Genomic DNA, 14558 nt, shown 5'->3' with positions numbered 1-14558 from the left:
GATCCTTGAATAAAACAGGGGTTAGGGACACTGACTCCCTGCATAGTCAAAAATGCACATATAACTTTTGTCTCCCCCAAACCTTAACTACTAATAGCCTCCTATCTAGAAGACTTACCAATAACAAAAAGAGTCAATTAACAGGCCGGGCGCAGTGGCTTATGCCTGTAATCCTAGCACTCTGGGAGGCCAAGGCGGACGGATTGCTCAAGGTCAGGAGTTCAAAACCAGACTGAGCAAGAGCGAGACCCCGTCTCTACTAAAAGTAGAAAGAAATTAATTGGCCAACTAATAATATGTAGAAAAAATTAGTGGGGCATGGTGGTGCATGCCTATAGTCCCAGCTACTTTGGAGGCTGAGGATTGCTTTAGCCCAGGAGTCTGAGGTTGCTATGAGCTAGGCTGACGCCATGGCGCTCACTCTAGCCTGGGCAACAAAGTGAGACTCTGTCTCAAAAAAAAAAAAGAGTCAATTAACACATATTTTGGACTGTGCATGGTGGCTGACGCCTGTAATCCCAGTACTTTGGGAGGCTGAGGTGGGAGGGGTTGCTTGAGGCCAGGAGTTTGACACCAGCCTGAGCAACAGAGTGAGATCCTGTCTCTACCAAAAATTGAAATTAACCACACATGGTGGCACATGCCTGAGTCCCAGCTACACAGGAAGCTGAGGTGGGAGGATCACTTGAGCCCAGGAGTTTGAGACTACAGTGAGCTATGATTGTGCCACTGTAGTCCAGACTGGGTAACAGAGCCAAACTTTGAAACCACGTATTTTATATATATATTCCGTATTATTAAAGTAAGCTATAGAAAATGAAATGTTATTAAGAAAATCATAAAGAAAAAACAATTTATTTATTAATTGGAAGTAGATCATCATAAAACTCTTCACCCACGTCATCATGAATAGGCTGAGGGGGAGAAGGAAGAGGAAGGGTTGGTCTTGCTGCATCTGGGTGGCAGATGTGAAAGAAAATTTGCATAGAAATGGATCTTTGCAGTTCAAACCTGTGTTGTTCAAAGATCAACTGTATATCTATATAGATATTAATACTATAGCATTTCAAACCTCCCCATAACTCAGTGATGTGTCTATAGGTCAAATGGGCAGTTTTGGTCTTGCTGGGCTCACTCATGCATTTGCAGTCAACTGTGAAGTCTGCTTGTCTTGGCTAGAGTCTCACATGTTTAAGGTCATATTCATTAGCTGATCTAGAATGGCCTCAGCTGAGACAGCTAGGTTGTTCTCCATGTGATCTCTCATCCTCCAGCAGGCCAGCCATTATTAACTTGGTGGTGAGAGGGTTCCTTGAGAAAGAGTAGAAATGTGCAAAACCTCTTTATGCCTGGGCTCAGAAGTGGCCTACTGTTCTCTTTTCTGCCTCATTCACTTGGCCAGAAGGAAGTCTTTTAAGGCCAACCCACCTTTTTTGGGAGAGGCATTAAAGCCACATTGCAAAAGAGATAGCTATAGGGAGAGAGAAAAAATTTCGGTCATTTGTGCAATCAGTCTGCCATATCATCTAATTAGCTATCATGTCTAGTATATATTTTCCTTAGATTTGAGATGTATGATTTCCTATCATTTGCTTAAAATGTGAAACAGTGGCAAACCACTTTATAAATTTATATTTTTCATTATAAGATCCCTGTTTATAATTTATTACCCAAAGCCTTTTGATTTTTCTTCAGCAGTATTTTGTTATCTGAAGTAACTTAGGTCACTCAGATATGAAATTTTCCCGTTTCCATTCTTCCACTTAGTAAAATGTTAATGAAACCAGTGCTAAGTTTTAAAAAACCTAATAAAGCCATTAAGTTCCTACAGACATGAATTTATTACATAATGTAATGCTTTTATTTACTGCACAATCATTAAAACATATTTTTGTTTCAGAAACATTTGGGATGCTAGCTTAGTTGTGGAGAGAGTGTTCAAGAGTGGCAACAGAGAGATCACTGCAGTAAGTGTGTTTGCTACCACTCTTTTATTTGTATGTGACCGCCTGATGGTATTAATTGATAGATTGTTTCTTGTAACATTTTTTGATGTTACACGAGCAAGATGGCAATGATTATTCTTTTATGTACAAATTTATGTTCTCGTCCAATAAACTGTCTGCCCTCTGGGTTAAATCTCAGGTCTATTATTTATTAACTATCTGAACATGAGTCAATTTCTTAACATTTCAGAGCCTAATACCTCACTGTAAAATGAGAATAATATATCTCCTTCATAAGGTTGCTTTGAGAGATAAATAGTGCTAATATTTAATATTGCTCAAAATTTGCTATTTAATACTTTGACTTATATATGCAAAAATACCATGGACCTAGTACTAATTTAAATAAATTGGTATACTTTGCAGACTGCTTTAAGAAAGCATCTTATAGAAATTTATATTATCACAAATTCAGATAGTGAGATTTTTTTAAAAATATGGAATATGAATGTAATCTATTTTAAGTTTGTTTTATTTTTAAAATGAAAAGTGGCTGGGCGTGGTGGCTTACTCCTGTGATCTTAGCACTTTGGGAGGCCGAGGTGGGCGCATTGCTCAAGGTCAGGAGTTCAAGACCAGCCTGAGCAAGAGCGAGACCTTGTCTCTACTAAAAAAAAAATAGAAAGAAATTAGCTGAACAACTAACTAACTATATATATATGTATGTATGTATATATATATATAAAATTAGCCGGGCATGGTGGTGCATGCCTGTAGTCCCAGCTACCAGGGAGGCTCAGGCAGTAGGATTGCTTGAGCCCAGGAGTTTGAGGTTGCTGTGAACTAGGCTGACACCACAGCACTCTAGCCTGGGCAACAGAGTGAGACTCTGTTGATCGATCAATAGATAGATAGCTAGATAAGACTCTGTAGATATATAGATAGACAGACAGAAAGACAGACAGACAGATAGATAGATAGATAGATAGATAGATAGAAAGAAAAGATACCAGATATTTTTGACTATGATACCCTTTTACAGTTGACATTTATAAGAATAAGAATGTATTTGCCTAACATAGTATACAATTCTTTTTATATGAACTGTAAGAACATGTAAAACTAATCTGTGGTGATCAAAGTAAGAAAAGTGGTAACCTCAGAGGTTAGATGACTAATGACTGGCAAGGAACATTAGGAACTTTCTTGGGAGATGAAAATAGTCTACATTTTAATCTGGGTGGTGACCCTTATAAAAATGTAAGAAGTAATCAAAATGTTTGTATTTTCCTATATGTAAATTATTAATCTTATTAGAATAGAAAGAGAGGAATGTAGGTATTAACTATTGTTTATAAAGATAGGCACCTTAAAATTAAAATTGTTCGTATTCAATTATAGCTTTATAGAGTATGTGGTTTTAAACTTTAAAACATTTTTGTATTTGTGCAGATTGAAAGCAGTGTTCCCTGCCAACTGCTAGAGTCAGTGCTACAGGAACTAAAAGGTTTGCAGGAATTTCTAGACAGAAATTCCCAATTTGCAGGAGGACCACTAGGAAATCCAAAGTAAGAATAAATAGGGTTTACTTATTCATTTTTTTCCTTTTTGTTGTATTTTTTGTTGAGATATAATTTACATACCATAAAATTCATCCTTTTAAAGTATATAGTTCAGTGGTTTTTAGTATATTCACAAAGTCATGCAACCATCTCCTCTACCTAATTCTAGAATGTTTTCATCACACTAAAAAGAAACCCTATGCCCATTAACAGCCTCTCCTCATTTCCTCTTTCCTAGTCCCTGGAAATCACTAATATACTTTCTATCCCAGTGGATCTGGTTATGCTAGATATTTATATAAATATTTATTTAGATAAATGTTTAATATATGACCTTTTGTGTCTGCGTCTTTGCCGAAGCATAATATGTTAAAGGTGTGACTGTTGTAGCATGTATCAGTACTTCATTTTATTTCCCAGTTCCTCAGGTGAGAGATAGACATTTATCTTATTGGGAGAGATAGACATTTGGCTTATTTCAGCTTTTGGCTATTATGAATGATGCTGGTATGAGCATTCCTATGTAATTTTTTTGTGTGGGTATATGTTTAGAATGGACATTTTTTTATTAATAAAATGATACGGACTTTTTGGGGGGTAGGAGAGAATAATATCACATCTGAAGAGTCACATCAGTTTCCACAATTGTTAATGAGCTATGACAATGTGATGTTCTTAAAACATATATAAATATACATTTCTTTAAAAGCATAAATAAAGTCTTATGTAGGCACTTTTATGTAACATTGTTAATACTAAGTATATCATTTCAAATGTTTCAAATCAGTGGAAAAAATATTTTACTTTTGTAATGGTTATATGCTATTCTATTATTTATATGCAAGCAGTTGATAATTCCTTATTAATAATTAGGTTGTTTCTATTTCTTGATGTTATAAACAGAGCATAGTGATTACTCTTCTTTCTTATTCAGTAATCTTCAGTTGAATTTCTTTAGGAGAATTATTGGGCCTGAGGGCTTTTTAAAATGTTAATATGTAGTATTTAGTTGTCTCCTGAGAAGGCTATACAAATTTTTTTTATTTTTAGTTTTTGCAACACTTTAAGTATACCTTAAACAACATAACAATATGGTTTTTTTCCCTCTCTGTTGCCGGCTAGAGTGCAGTGGCGTCATCATAGCTCACTGCAACCTCAAACTCCTGGGCAGGCATTAGCCACTGCACTGCCTGGAGTCTTTGTCTTTCAATTAGGAGAATTTAACCCTTTCTCATTTTCTGGGGATTAGTTCAGTGTTGATCTTTTTCTCACTGTTATGAATTTGTACTTTTTGTTGTGTTTTTTGTTTATTTTTCTCCCCTTTCCTATTTCCTTATTGTATTGGATTGATCAGGCCTCTCCCCACCTTAAACACCAGTTAAGAAGTTCCACACATGTTTTTTCTCCCTCTAGTAGTTAGTTTTAAGTTCTGATAAACATACATCTCAGTCAGCATTAATAATTAAACAAAGTCTCTTAGCCTACTTCTTTTTTCCCTTCCCTCTACCACCATCTTTCTCTCTCAGAATTACTTGGAATTTTACTTGTGAGATAGTTTAGTATTCTTTTTTTCCTTTTCTAACGTTACGCTCTTCTATTACTATTTCCTAAGCAGTTCACTGAGTTTTACAATTACATCTGCAATTATTGTTAATTTTTAACCTGCTACTTTACTAATTTCTCTTTACTGTTTTTAGTAGGTTTTTTCCCATTGAAGTTTTTTGGATTTTCAAATGCAGTTTTATCATCCGCATATAGAGATAGTTTTACCTTTTCCTTTCCAATTCTAGTTGCTTTCTCCTGTCTGCGCAGGCTAATATCTCTAACAGGATTAAATAGTAGTGGAGATATACCAGGCATCTTGTCTTATTCCTGACTTTAATGGGAAAGTTTGTAGTGTTTCCTCATTCAGGAAGATGTCAAGATAGATACAATTTATCATGTCAAGAAAGTATCCATTTATTTTTATTTTATTGTGTATTTTTAACATAAATGTATGTTAGAGTTTGTCAAATATCTTTTCTGAAATTTACAGAGATAATCATGTAATTTTTTCCTTACCTTTAATAATAGAATCATACTAAAATATGTTCTGACTTTGACCAACCCTTGGATGCCTACAACATTAGTTTCATTAAGTATGGAAATTTTTTAACAGCTTCTTGAAATCTAGTTTGCATACCATAAAATTCATTTATTTTAAATGTCCAGTTCAATGACTTTTAGTAAATTTATAGAATTGTGCAGCCATCACCATGATCCAATTTTAGGACATTCCTATCTCCTGGAAAGCATACCTCATGTTCATTTGCAGTCAATCCCATTCCCACTCCCTAACCCCAGATAATTATTAATTCACTGTATCACTATAGATTTGCTTATTCTTGACATTTCACATAAATGGAATCATCCAGCATGTGGTCCTGAATCTGGCTTCCTTCACTTAGCATGTTTTGAGGCTCATGTTTGAGGTTTATGTTATAATATACATTAATACTTTATTTTCTTCCATTGCATAATGAGTATGGGATTTTAAAGTCATAGACCATTTCTCTCAGATCTTCACATTTTGTTTCATGTTCCTCCCAAAGCTTAATGTTACTTATGAAAAGTACATTACCTATTTGATTCTCTTTCCTCTGTAAATAACTTGTGTTTGCTTTGAATTTTTTTGTGCTTTTCTTCTTGTTACTGAAATTCAGAAATTACAGTATGATGACTTTAGGTGTGTCTTCTTTCAAGTTCTCGGTGAGCCTTTAGACCTACAGATTTAGCTTTGATAAAATTTTTTTCTATTGTTTCTTACAGTACAGATTGAGTGTCCTTTATCCGAATTGCTTGGGACCAGAAGCGTTGTGGATTTCAGATTTTTTAAAATTTTAGAATATTTGTGTTACACTCAGGTTGAGCATCCTTAATCTGAAAATCTGAAATTGAAAATGCTCCAGTCAGTATTTCCTTTGAGCATCATGTCGGTACTCAAAAAAGTTTCAGATTTTGGAGCATTTCACATTTGAATTTTCAGATCAGTGATACTCTGTCTGCATTACTTCTGTCACATTCTCTTTGAGAAATCATGTTAACTCCCTCTGGTTCTAGCCTCAGATTTTTCTCTTCCATAATTTTTCTTCCTTTCTCTCTCTCTCGCTCTTTTTATTTTCTTTGCTTTTTCGCTCTTTTTGTAATACAGATCAGGAAAATATCTCTCTGATAAATTTTTTCTGGACCTCATGTTTTTAATTTCAAGAACTCTTTCTTTGCCGGTTATTCCTTTTTCATGACAACCAGCACTTGTGGTTGTCAATATATTTTTTAAAATTGATTTGTACCCTTTTTTTTTAAGAGACAAGGTCTTGTTCTGTCACCCATGGTAGAGTATAGTAGCCCAATCATAGATTAATGCAGCCTTGAATTCCTGGGCACAGGTGATTTTCCTACCTCAGCTTCCTGGGTAGGTAGGATTATAGGCACTTGCCATCACACTCAGCTAATTTTTTAAGTTTTCTTTTTTTTGGTAGAATGAGGTCTCTGTGTCTTGCCCAGGCTGGTCTCAAACTCCTGGCCTCAAGCAATCCCTCTGCCTCAGCCTCCCATAGTGCTGGGATTATAAGCATGAGCCACCACATCTAGCCTACACACTTTAAATGGTTGAATTGTATGGTATATATGTTATATCTCAATAAATCTGTTAAAAACACATTTTCCTGTATCTATTTCAGTACTACTGCCAAAGTACAGCAAAGGTTGATAGGATTCATGCGTCCTGAAAACGGAAATACCCAACAAATGCAACAGGAACTGCAGAGGAAATTTCATGGTAAATTATTGCTTCTGATCAGTTAAATATGTATGACCCCAGTAAAGTTTTATTACTTGAATAGAAAACTATGGACTTCTCTTAGTGAGATCTAGTTCATCTGATAACACAAATTTTTTAAATTAAAATGTCAGTGTTATTGGGAAAGTGGCATAATATGGATATTGTATATTTCTATATTTCTTTTAGCCCATACATTTTTGTTCCCTCCACCATAATACATATCATTTTCTTTTTTTCTTTCTCTCTCTCTCTTTTTTTTTTTATAAAGACAGGGTCTCACTCTGTTGTCCAGGCTGGAGTGCAGTGATGCAATCATAACTCACTGCAGCCTCAAATTCCTGGGTTTGAGCCACCCTCCTGTTCTCTGGCCTCAGCCTCTGAGTAGGACTACAGGCATGAACTACCAGACCTGGCTAATTTTTTTTGGTAGCAACATGGTCTTTCTGTGTTGCCTGGGCTGGTCTTGAACTTCTGGGTTCAAGTGATCCTCCCACCTTACCTTAGCCTTCCAAAGCACTAGGTTTACATGCATGAGCCATCGTGCCCAGATACCTTTTTCTTTATGGTATTTTTTATTGTGATGAAATATATGTACCATAAAATTTATCACTTTATTCTTTTAAGTATATAGTTCATTGGCATTCAGTATATTCACATTGTTATACAGCCGTCACCAACATCCATCTCTAGAACTTTTTGCATCTTCCCAAAGTAAAACTCTGTACCCGTGAAACAGTAACTCCCCATTTTCCCCCTATTACAAGTTTCTGGTAACCACCATTCTACTTTCTGTTTCTGTGACTTGACTCTTTTGGGTATCTTAGTTGCTGGAATCAAGCAGTATTTTTCATTTTGTGACCAGCTCATTTCACTTAGCATACTGTCATCAAGGTTCATCCGTGTTCTGTGATATGTTAGAATTTCCTGCCCTTTTAACACTGAGTAATATTCCACAGTATACATGTACCATGCTTTGTTTATCCATTCATCTGCCGATGGACACAGGGTTGTTTCCACCTTTTAGCTATTGTGAATAGTGACGCTAGGAATATTGGTATACAAATTCAAGCCCCTGCTTTTAGTTCTTTTGGGTATATACCCAGAAGTAGAATTGCTGGAATGGTAATTCTATTATTAGTTTTTTTGAAAAACTGCCATACTGTTTTCATGACAGCTGCACTACAGATAGCCAATGTTTGTAACTTTCTGAGTTTTTTGTTTTATACTAGCCATCCTATTGGGTGTGAAGTGGCATCTCATGATTTTGATTTATTTGCATTTCCTCAATGAATAGTGATACACCTTTTTATAGAGCTAAATATATTAATATGAGTCAAATAGTTGTGCTTTTTGTTTAGTATAAATAGTAACAAGTAAGGAAAGAGCAAAGGAACTGAGAAGTTCTCATAATTACCCATTATTCTGGTTATGAACTGGAATAATTATAAATTCTTGCATGAATTTTCCCTGCTATTCAGCTTTTTCTAAGTTATTTTGTCTTTTATTGTTAGAACCAATTATTCTGGCTGGTAGAACTTTCTTAATTGAGACCCAACAATTTACTTTTGTCCTAAGCTACATTCTTTTGTTCTGCTGACCCTAGTTCTGTATTTACCATTTTATAAATTCTTTTTTCAGAACTACTAATGATAATTAAGTAAGGCTTTAAGCTTGATATTACCAAGCATTTGTAAGGATTTATACAAATGGGAGCATTCAAACTGCTGGCAATTTATACTGAAACAACCACTTTGGAGAACAATTTGATTATATCTAGTAAAAGCTGAAAATACACATATATACTTTATTTTTATTTTATTTTATTTTTTGAGACAGAGTCTCACTATGTTGCCCAGGCTAGAGTGAATGCCATGGCGTCAGCCTAGCTCACAGCAACCTCAGACTCCTGGGCTCAAGCAATCCTACTGCCTCAGCCTCCCAAGTAGCTGAGACTATAGGCATGCGCCACCATGCCCAGCTAATTTTTTCTATATATATTAGTTGGCCAATTAATTTCTTTCTATGTCTAGTAGAGATGGGGTCTTGCTCTTGCTCAGGCTGGTTTCAAACTCCTGACCTCGAGGAATCTGCCCGCCTTGGCCTCCCAGAGTGCTAGGATTACAGGTGTGAGCCACTGCGCCTGGCCTGCACATGTATACTTTAAAGCCAATAGTTTCACTTCTAGGTGTATATCCTAGAAGAATCTTAATCACTTTTTTCTCACAGTAGGAAATACATTTTACATTATGACTCATGTTTAAAAACATAACGTATACCTATAACTGAAACAAAATTTCCTGAAATAATTCTGCCTATATTATATTCTCATATTTCTTTCTTTTTTTATTCTATTCTATTTCCTATTTAAGGGATGGGGGTAAACCTGTCATGACTGACTAGACCGATTTTATGATCTGACAATATGTTTTAATCCAGGGTTTGAGAAACTCAGTCCCAGAGAGACTTGACAGTATTTTCCAGGAGACCATCTTTGAGCATATTTATCACATTACTGTTTTAGTGTTAAAACACTGGGAACAATCTAAATGTTATTTATGTGGAAAATGGGCCAACTTGTGATATATTTACATGATGAAACAGTCAGCAATGAAAATAAATGTACTAGCTTTATATTTATCAGTTTGGCCAGCCTGTGAACATATAACTGGGCAAAAAAAAATAGTGGTTGCAATTGTTGAAAACACTGCAATATTTTTATTTATGTTTAAACACACAAACATGCAGGAGCACATATATATATATATATGTATGTATGTATATATATATATATATATATATATATATATATACACAAAAACATGAAGACAGCTGATGATCATGATCACCTATCATGTGGGCAGAGGAGAACAATGGGGATTTCAACCTTAACAATAGTTCTTTATTTGAAATAAAACAATTTGTCCAGGATAAGTTGAAGTTTTATAAAACTTCATGAGTTGTGTTTTATTATTATTAGAGGCTCAATTGAGTGAAAAGATTTCACTTCAGGCAATCCAGCAATTGGTTCGAAAATCATACCAGGCTTTGGCTTTATGGAAACTTCTCTGTGAACATCAATTCACTGTCATTGTAGGAGAACTTCAGAAGGTAAACTTATCTTTTTTTGTTTAAGATTGTACTGTTAATACAGTATTTGTTTTCTTTTGCATGGCTTTAATCTTACATTTGGGTTTGGGAGGGCATTATTTTGTGAAGCATTTAGATTATGATAAACTTAGTATGTTTTAGGAAGATCGCACAAAAGCATGGTAACTTCTGGAAACCATTTTGTCAAAACCACATGTGTTTATAGTATATGAGAACTTTATAATGGTATATGAATGAAATCTTTCTTTACCAAAAATATGGTCACAGTGGATTGTGACCTTTATTTGAGCTACAGATCCTCTGAGAATCTGATAAAATCTCTCATTCACCACCCTCAAAGAAATGCATATAGATACTTGACACAGGAATTTTCACAAGTAATTTCAAGGGGTCAAACACTCTTAAAGCAAGATGTTTGTCATTATGGGAATGGTTCATATTTCTGTTGCTATTCTCATTTGAATCCTTTTGAAGGATAAAGATAATAGGCATTCATCAAAATTTTAGATAGGACATTTGGAGAAAATATATTCCTACCTTTTATTGAATTGTGAACATTTGTAAACATGTGAAAATAGAGCAAAAACTAACAATATCTCCCACATACACTTGACTCATATCCAGCATTTTTAAGATATTAATATTTTACCAGCTTTGCTTAATCTATCCTCTTTTCTCTTTTTCTTTCCTGAATTATTTTAAAATAGATTCTAGGCATCATGTCATTTTACTCCTACTTACTTTATACTGTATATTTAGAAATTATCACACTTTACAATATTAACAGTAATTATTGTAGCATCTAAAATAATGAAATTTCTGTCTTAAAAATGTCTTTTAACAGATTGGTTCATTCAACTCAGGATCTAAAAAGTTAGTTGACTCACTGAATTTGATTGTTTCTCTTAAATCTCCTTCAATCTAGAGCAGTCTTTCCTCCCTTTTTTTTTTCTCCTTGCTATTGCCTTGTAGAAATTGGATAATCAATCATGTAAAATGATAAACATTCTAAGATAGTTTTTTACCTTTACCTTCCTTGTGAATTTGTTCCTTTATCTCCTGCATTTTCTATGAAATGGAAGTTAGATTTCTATAGGCTTGATTAGGGTCTAGTCCATTTATTTGAGGAGGAATAGAATACTTTGTATGTAGTGGGCATCAGGCTATTAGGGGACACAAAAGGTTTGGTTATTCTGCTTTTTAGTAATACTAAGATTGATTGCTGGAGTCAAGTGGTAAATCAGATTCTACTGTTATAAAATTCTCCATCAGACTTTCATCATCCATTGATAATCATTGCTGGATGGAATTGGTTATTTCATTGTTTCATTTAGGATTACAAAATGGTAATTTTCTAAATCTTTGGTTCCTTCCACAGTTTTTGTTTTGTTTCCTTCTTTTAAAGACAAGGTCTTGCCGGACGCGGTGGCGCGCGCCTGTAGTCCCAGCTACTCGGGAGGCTGAGATGGGAGGATCGCTTGAGCCCAGGAGTTCTGGGCTGTAGTGCGCTATGCCGATCGGGTGTCCGCACTAAGTTCGGCATCAATATGGTGACCTCCCGGGAGCGGGGGACCACCAGGTTGCCTAAGGAGGGGTGAACCGGCCCAGGTCGGAAACGGAGCAGGTCAAAACTCCCGTGCTGATCAGTAGTGGGATCGCGCCTGTGAATAGCCACTGCACTCCAGCCTGGGCAACATAGCGAGACCCCATCTCTAAAAAAAAAAAAAAAAAAAAAAAAAAAGACAAGGTCTTGCTCTGTTGCCCAGGCTGGAACACAGTGATGTGATCATAAATAGGTCACTGCAACCTCAAACTCCTGGGTTCAGGCCATCCTCCTGCCTCACTCAGCTTCCTAAGTAGCCAGGACTATGGGTGTGTGCTACCACATACAACTAATTTGTGTATTTTTTATAGAGAGATGGGGTCTCGGTATGTTGCTCAGGCTTCTTTCCACAATTATTAACTGCACTTCTATAAAAAATAATTTTCTTGTCCTTGAGTGCTATTTGATTGCCTTGAAATGTTTTATGTTTTGTGTGGGGTTTTTTTGTTTGTTTTGTTTTTTTGAGATAAGGTCCCACCCCATTGCCCAGGCTGGAGTACAGTGGCGTGGATCATAGTTTACTGCAGACTCAAGCTCCTGGGCTCAAGCACTACTGCCTTAGCCTACCGAGTAGCTGAGACTACAGGTGTGCTCCACCACACCTAGCTATTTTTTACTTTTCAAAAGAATGAGGTCTAGCAATATTTCCAAGGCTGGTCTCAAACTCCTGACCTCAAGCAATCTTCCTGCCTTGGCCTCCCCAAATGCTGGGATTATAGGCATAAGCCACCATACCTGGCCAATTTTAAATACAATTTTTCAGAGTTAGAAGGTAATCCCCTAGTTCTTCCAGTAGTGTCCAATGAGTAGTTGTGAATTTTTTAGTTTTCGTTTAAGCACAGAAGTTTTTTTCTCCTTTTTAAAAATTCAAGCTAATATGTTTAATTATGAAAACTGTTTTCTTTTTTATGTCATGTAAAATAATGATTTTGAGTTTTATTGATTGATAAACACAATGTAGGTAGGTTTTTAGCCTAGTTATTTTTTGTGGTCCATCTGCAAAGGTTCCTTCCTTGCATGAACAATTTTATGTTCGAGGAATGCAAATTAAATATTTGTTCAAAAATCTGAATATAGTTTGGGTATTTGCTGAAATTTAGAAAAAAGAAATTGCAGTCTGTTCACTAAACAGAATATTTTACTGTAGTATAAATCACCTTAATACTTTAGAGCTTCATTTTAACAAGCAGATTTGTTCAAAATGCAGGTCAAACACCAATGTTAGAATGCCTTGAATAATAGAATTCAAACATTATTTAGGAAAAATGAAATGTAAGCCTGAGATTTGTTAATGTAGCTAAGTGATTGTTTTATCCTGGTTATAACTAATGTCAGGAGACCTGGCTCTAGTTTTGGCTCTACCTGGGCTTTACTTGAACTTTATAAAGTGAGAGGTTGGACTAGACCCACCGTGCGTTCTTTTTCAACTCTGTGATTTTATACAAGTTTGCAAAAATTTGGTTCTAGAGTTTAGCATATTTTCTCTTTTAAATTATAGAGTCTGTTGATATTTACATTACTTTATTAAAGAAATTTCATTCTGTGTGGAAATAAGATATTGCTATAATTTTGATATAAAAGGGTTTTCTCTTATATTTCTAGGAATTTCAGGAGCAGTTGAAGATCACCACCTTTAAAGATCTCGTAATCAGGGATAAAGAACTCACAGGGGCATTAATTGCTTCTCTTATCAACTGCTACATCAGAGATAATGCTGCTGTTGATGGCATTAGTTTACATTTACAAGATATCTGCCCACTTCTGTATAGCACTGATGATGCAGTTTGTTCTAAGGTATGGTACTTTGTTACCTATTTCAGTGTTTCTTATAGGAGGTGTCACAGTATGACAAAAAGCATACTAGAATGAGAATCAGTAGGTGTCTTATTTTACTTGATATATGACCTCAATTATGTAGTTCTCTTAACCTCTTCTGGGTCCAGATTCCTCCTAAGAAATGGGTTAAAATACATGGTTTTAAGAAACCACGTATACTCTTTTAAGTTTTTCACAAGAATATTTGATAGTATTTCTAGGCCATATTAAAAAAGACAAAGGTTAGAAATAAGAAAAATCACTAAATTAAGAAATTAAGGAAATGTAGCCATTAGAGGATGAATTTCTCTCATTAGAAGTTAAATTAATAAAACTTTAAGTAAATCTATGATGAATTAGAGTTAATGGGGCAATTTTTATTGATCCTTTCCTACAGGTCGGAAAAAAATAAGTATATCAGTGTTGCATGGACTGCCTGCTGACCAATAATGTATTGACTAGGCAAGAGAATTGCCAGACAAAAGCTGTCTTGCTTAACATATTTGTGAGAGGAATTAAAAATAGCTAGGATTTTTTGGTCAAAACTTTTCTGCCTAAAATTAAGAAGAAGTAAGTTTGTAGAGTTGTTTTTATTTCTAATGGTAATAAACCACATATAAATTTAGATATTGACTGAAACTTAACATTGACAACATCATCTGTCTACTTGATTTTATATCTTTTTAAGTTCTTGTCATTTCCTC

General features: G+C 35.1%; 1 protein-coding gene across 1 annotated transcript in view; it reads left to right on the top strand.

Moving 5' to 3' along the window:
* The window catches only part of NUP155 (nucleoporin 155), a 61145-nt gene that overhangs the window by 31924 nt on the left and 14663 nt on the right, over positions 1-14558 (top strand). The window contains exons 19-23 of the mRNA XM_012736459.3: positions 1901-1967; positions 3399-3514; positions 7228-7325; positions 10306-10436; positions 13642-13833. Of these exons, the coding sequence (XP_012591913.2) occupies positions 1901-1967; positions 3399-3514; positions 7228-7325; positions 10306-10436; positions 13642-13833 (604 nt within the window). The remainder of the gene's footprint in view (positions 1-1900; positions 1968-3398; positions 3515-7227; positions 7326-10305; positions 10437-13641; positions 13834-14558) is intronic.

This window comes from Microcebus murinus, chromosome 11 (genome assembly GCF_040939455.1).
Source record: "Microcebus murinus isolate Inina chromosome 11, M.murinus_Inina_mat1.0, whole genome shotgun sequence".
Classification (NCBI taxonomy): domain Eukaryota; kingdom Metazoa; phylum Chordata; class Mammalia; order Primates; family Cheirogaleidae; genus Microcebus; species Microcebus murinus.
This window is presented reverse-complemented; position numbering and strand designations above follow the sequence as displayed.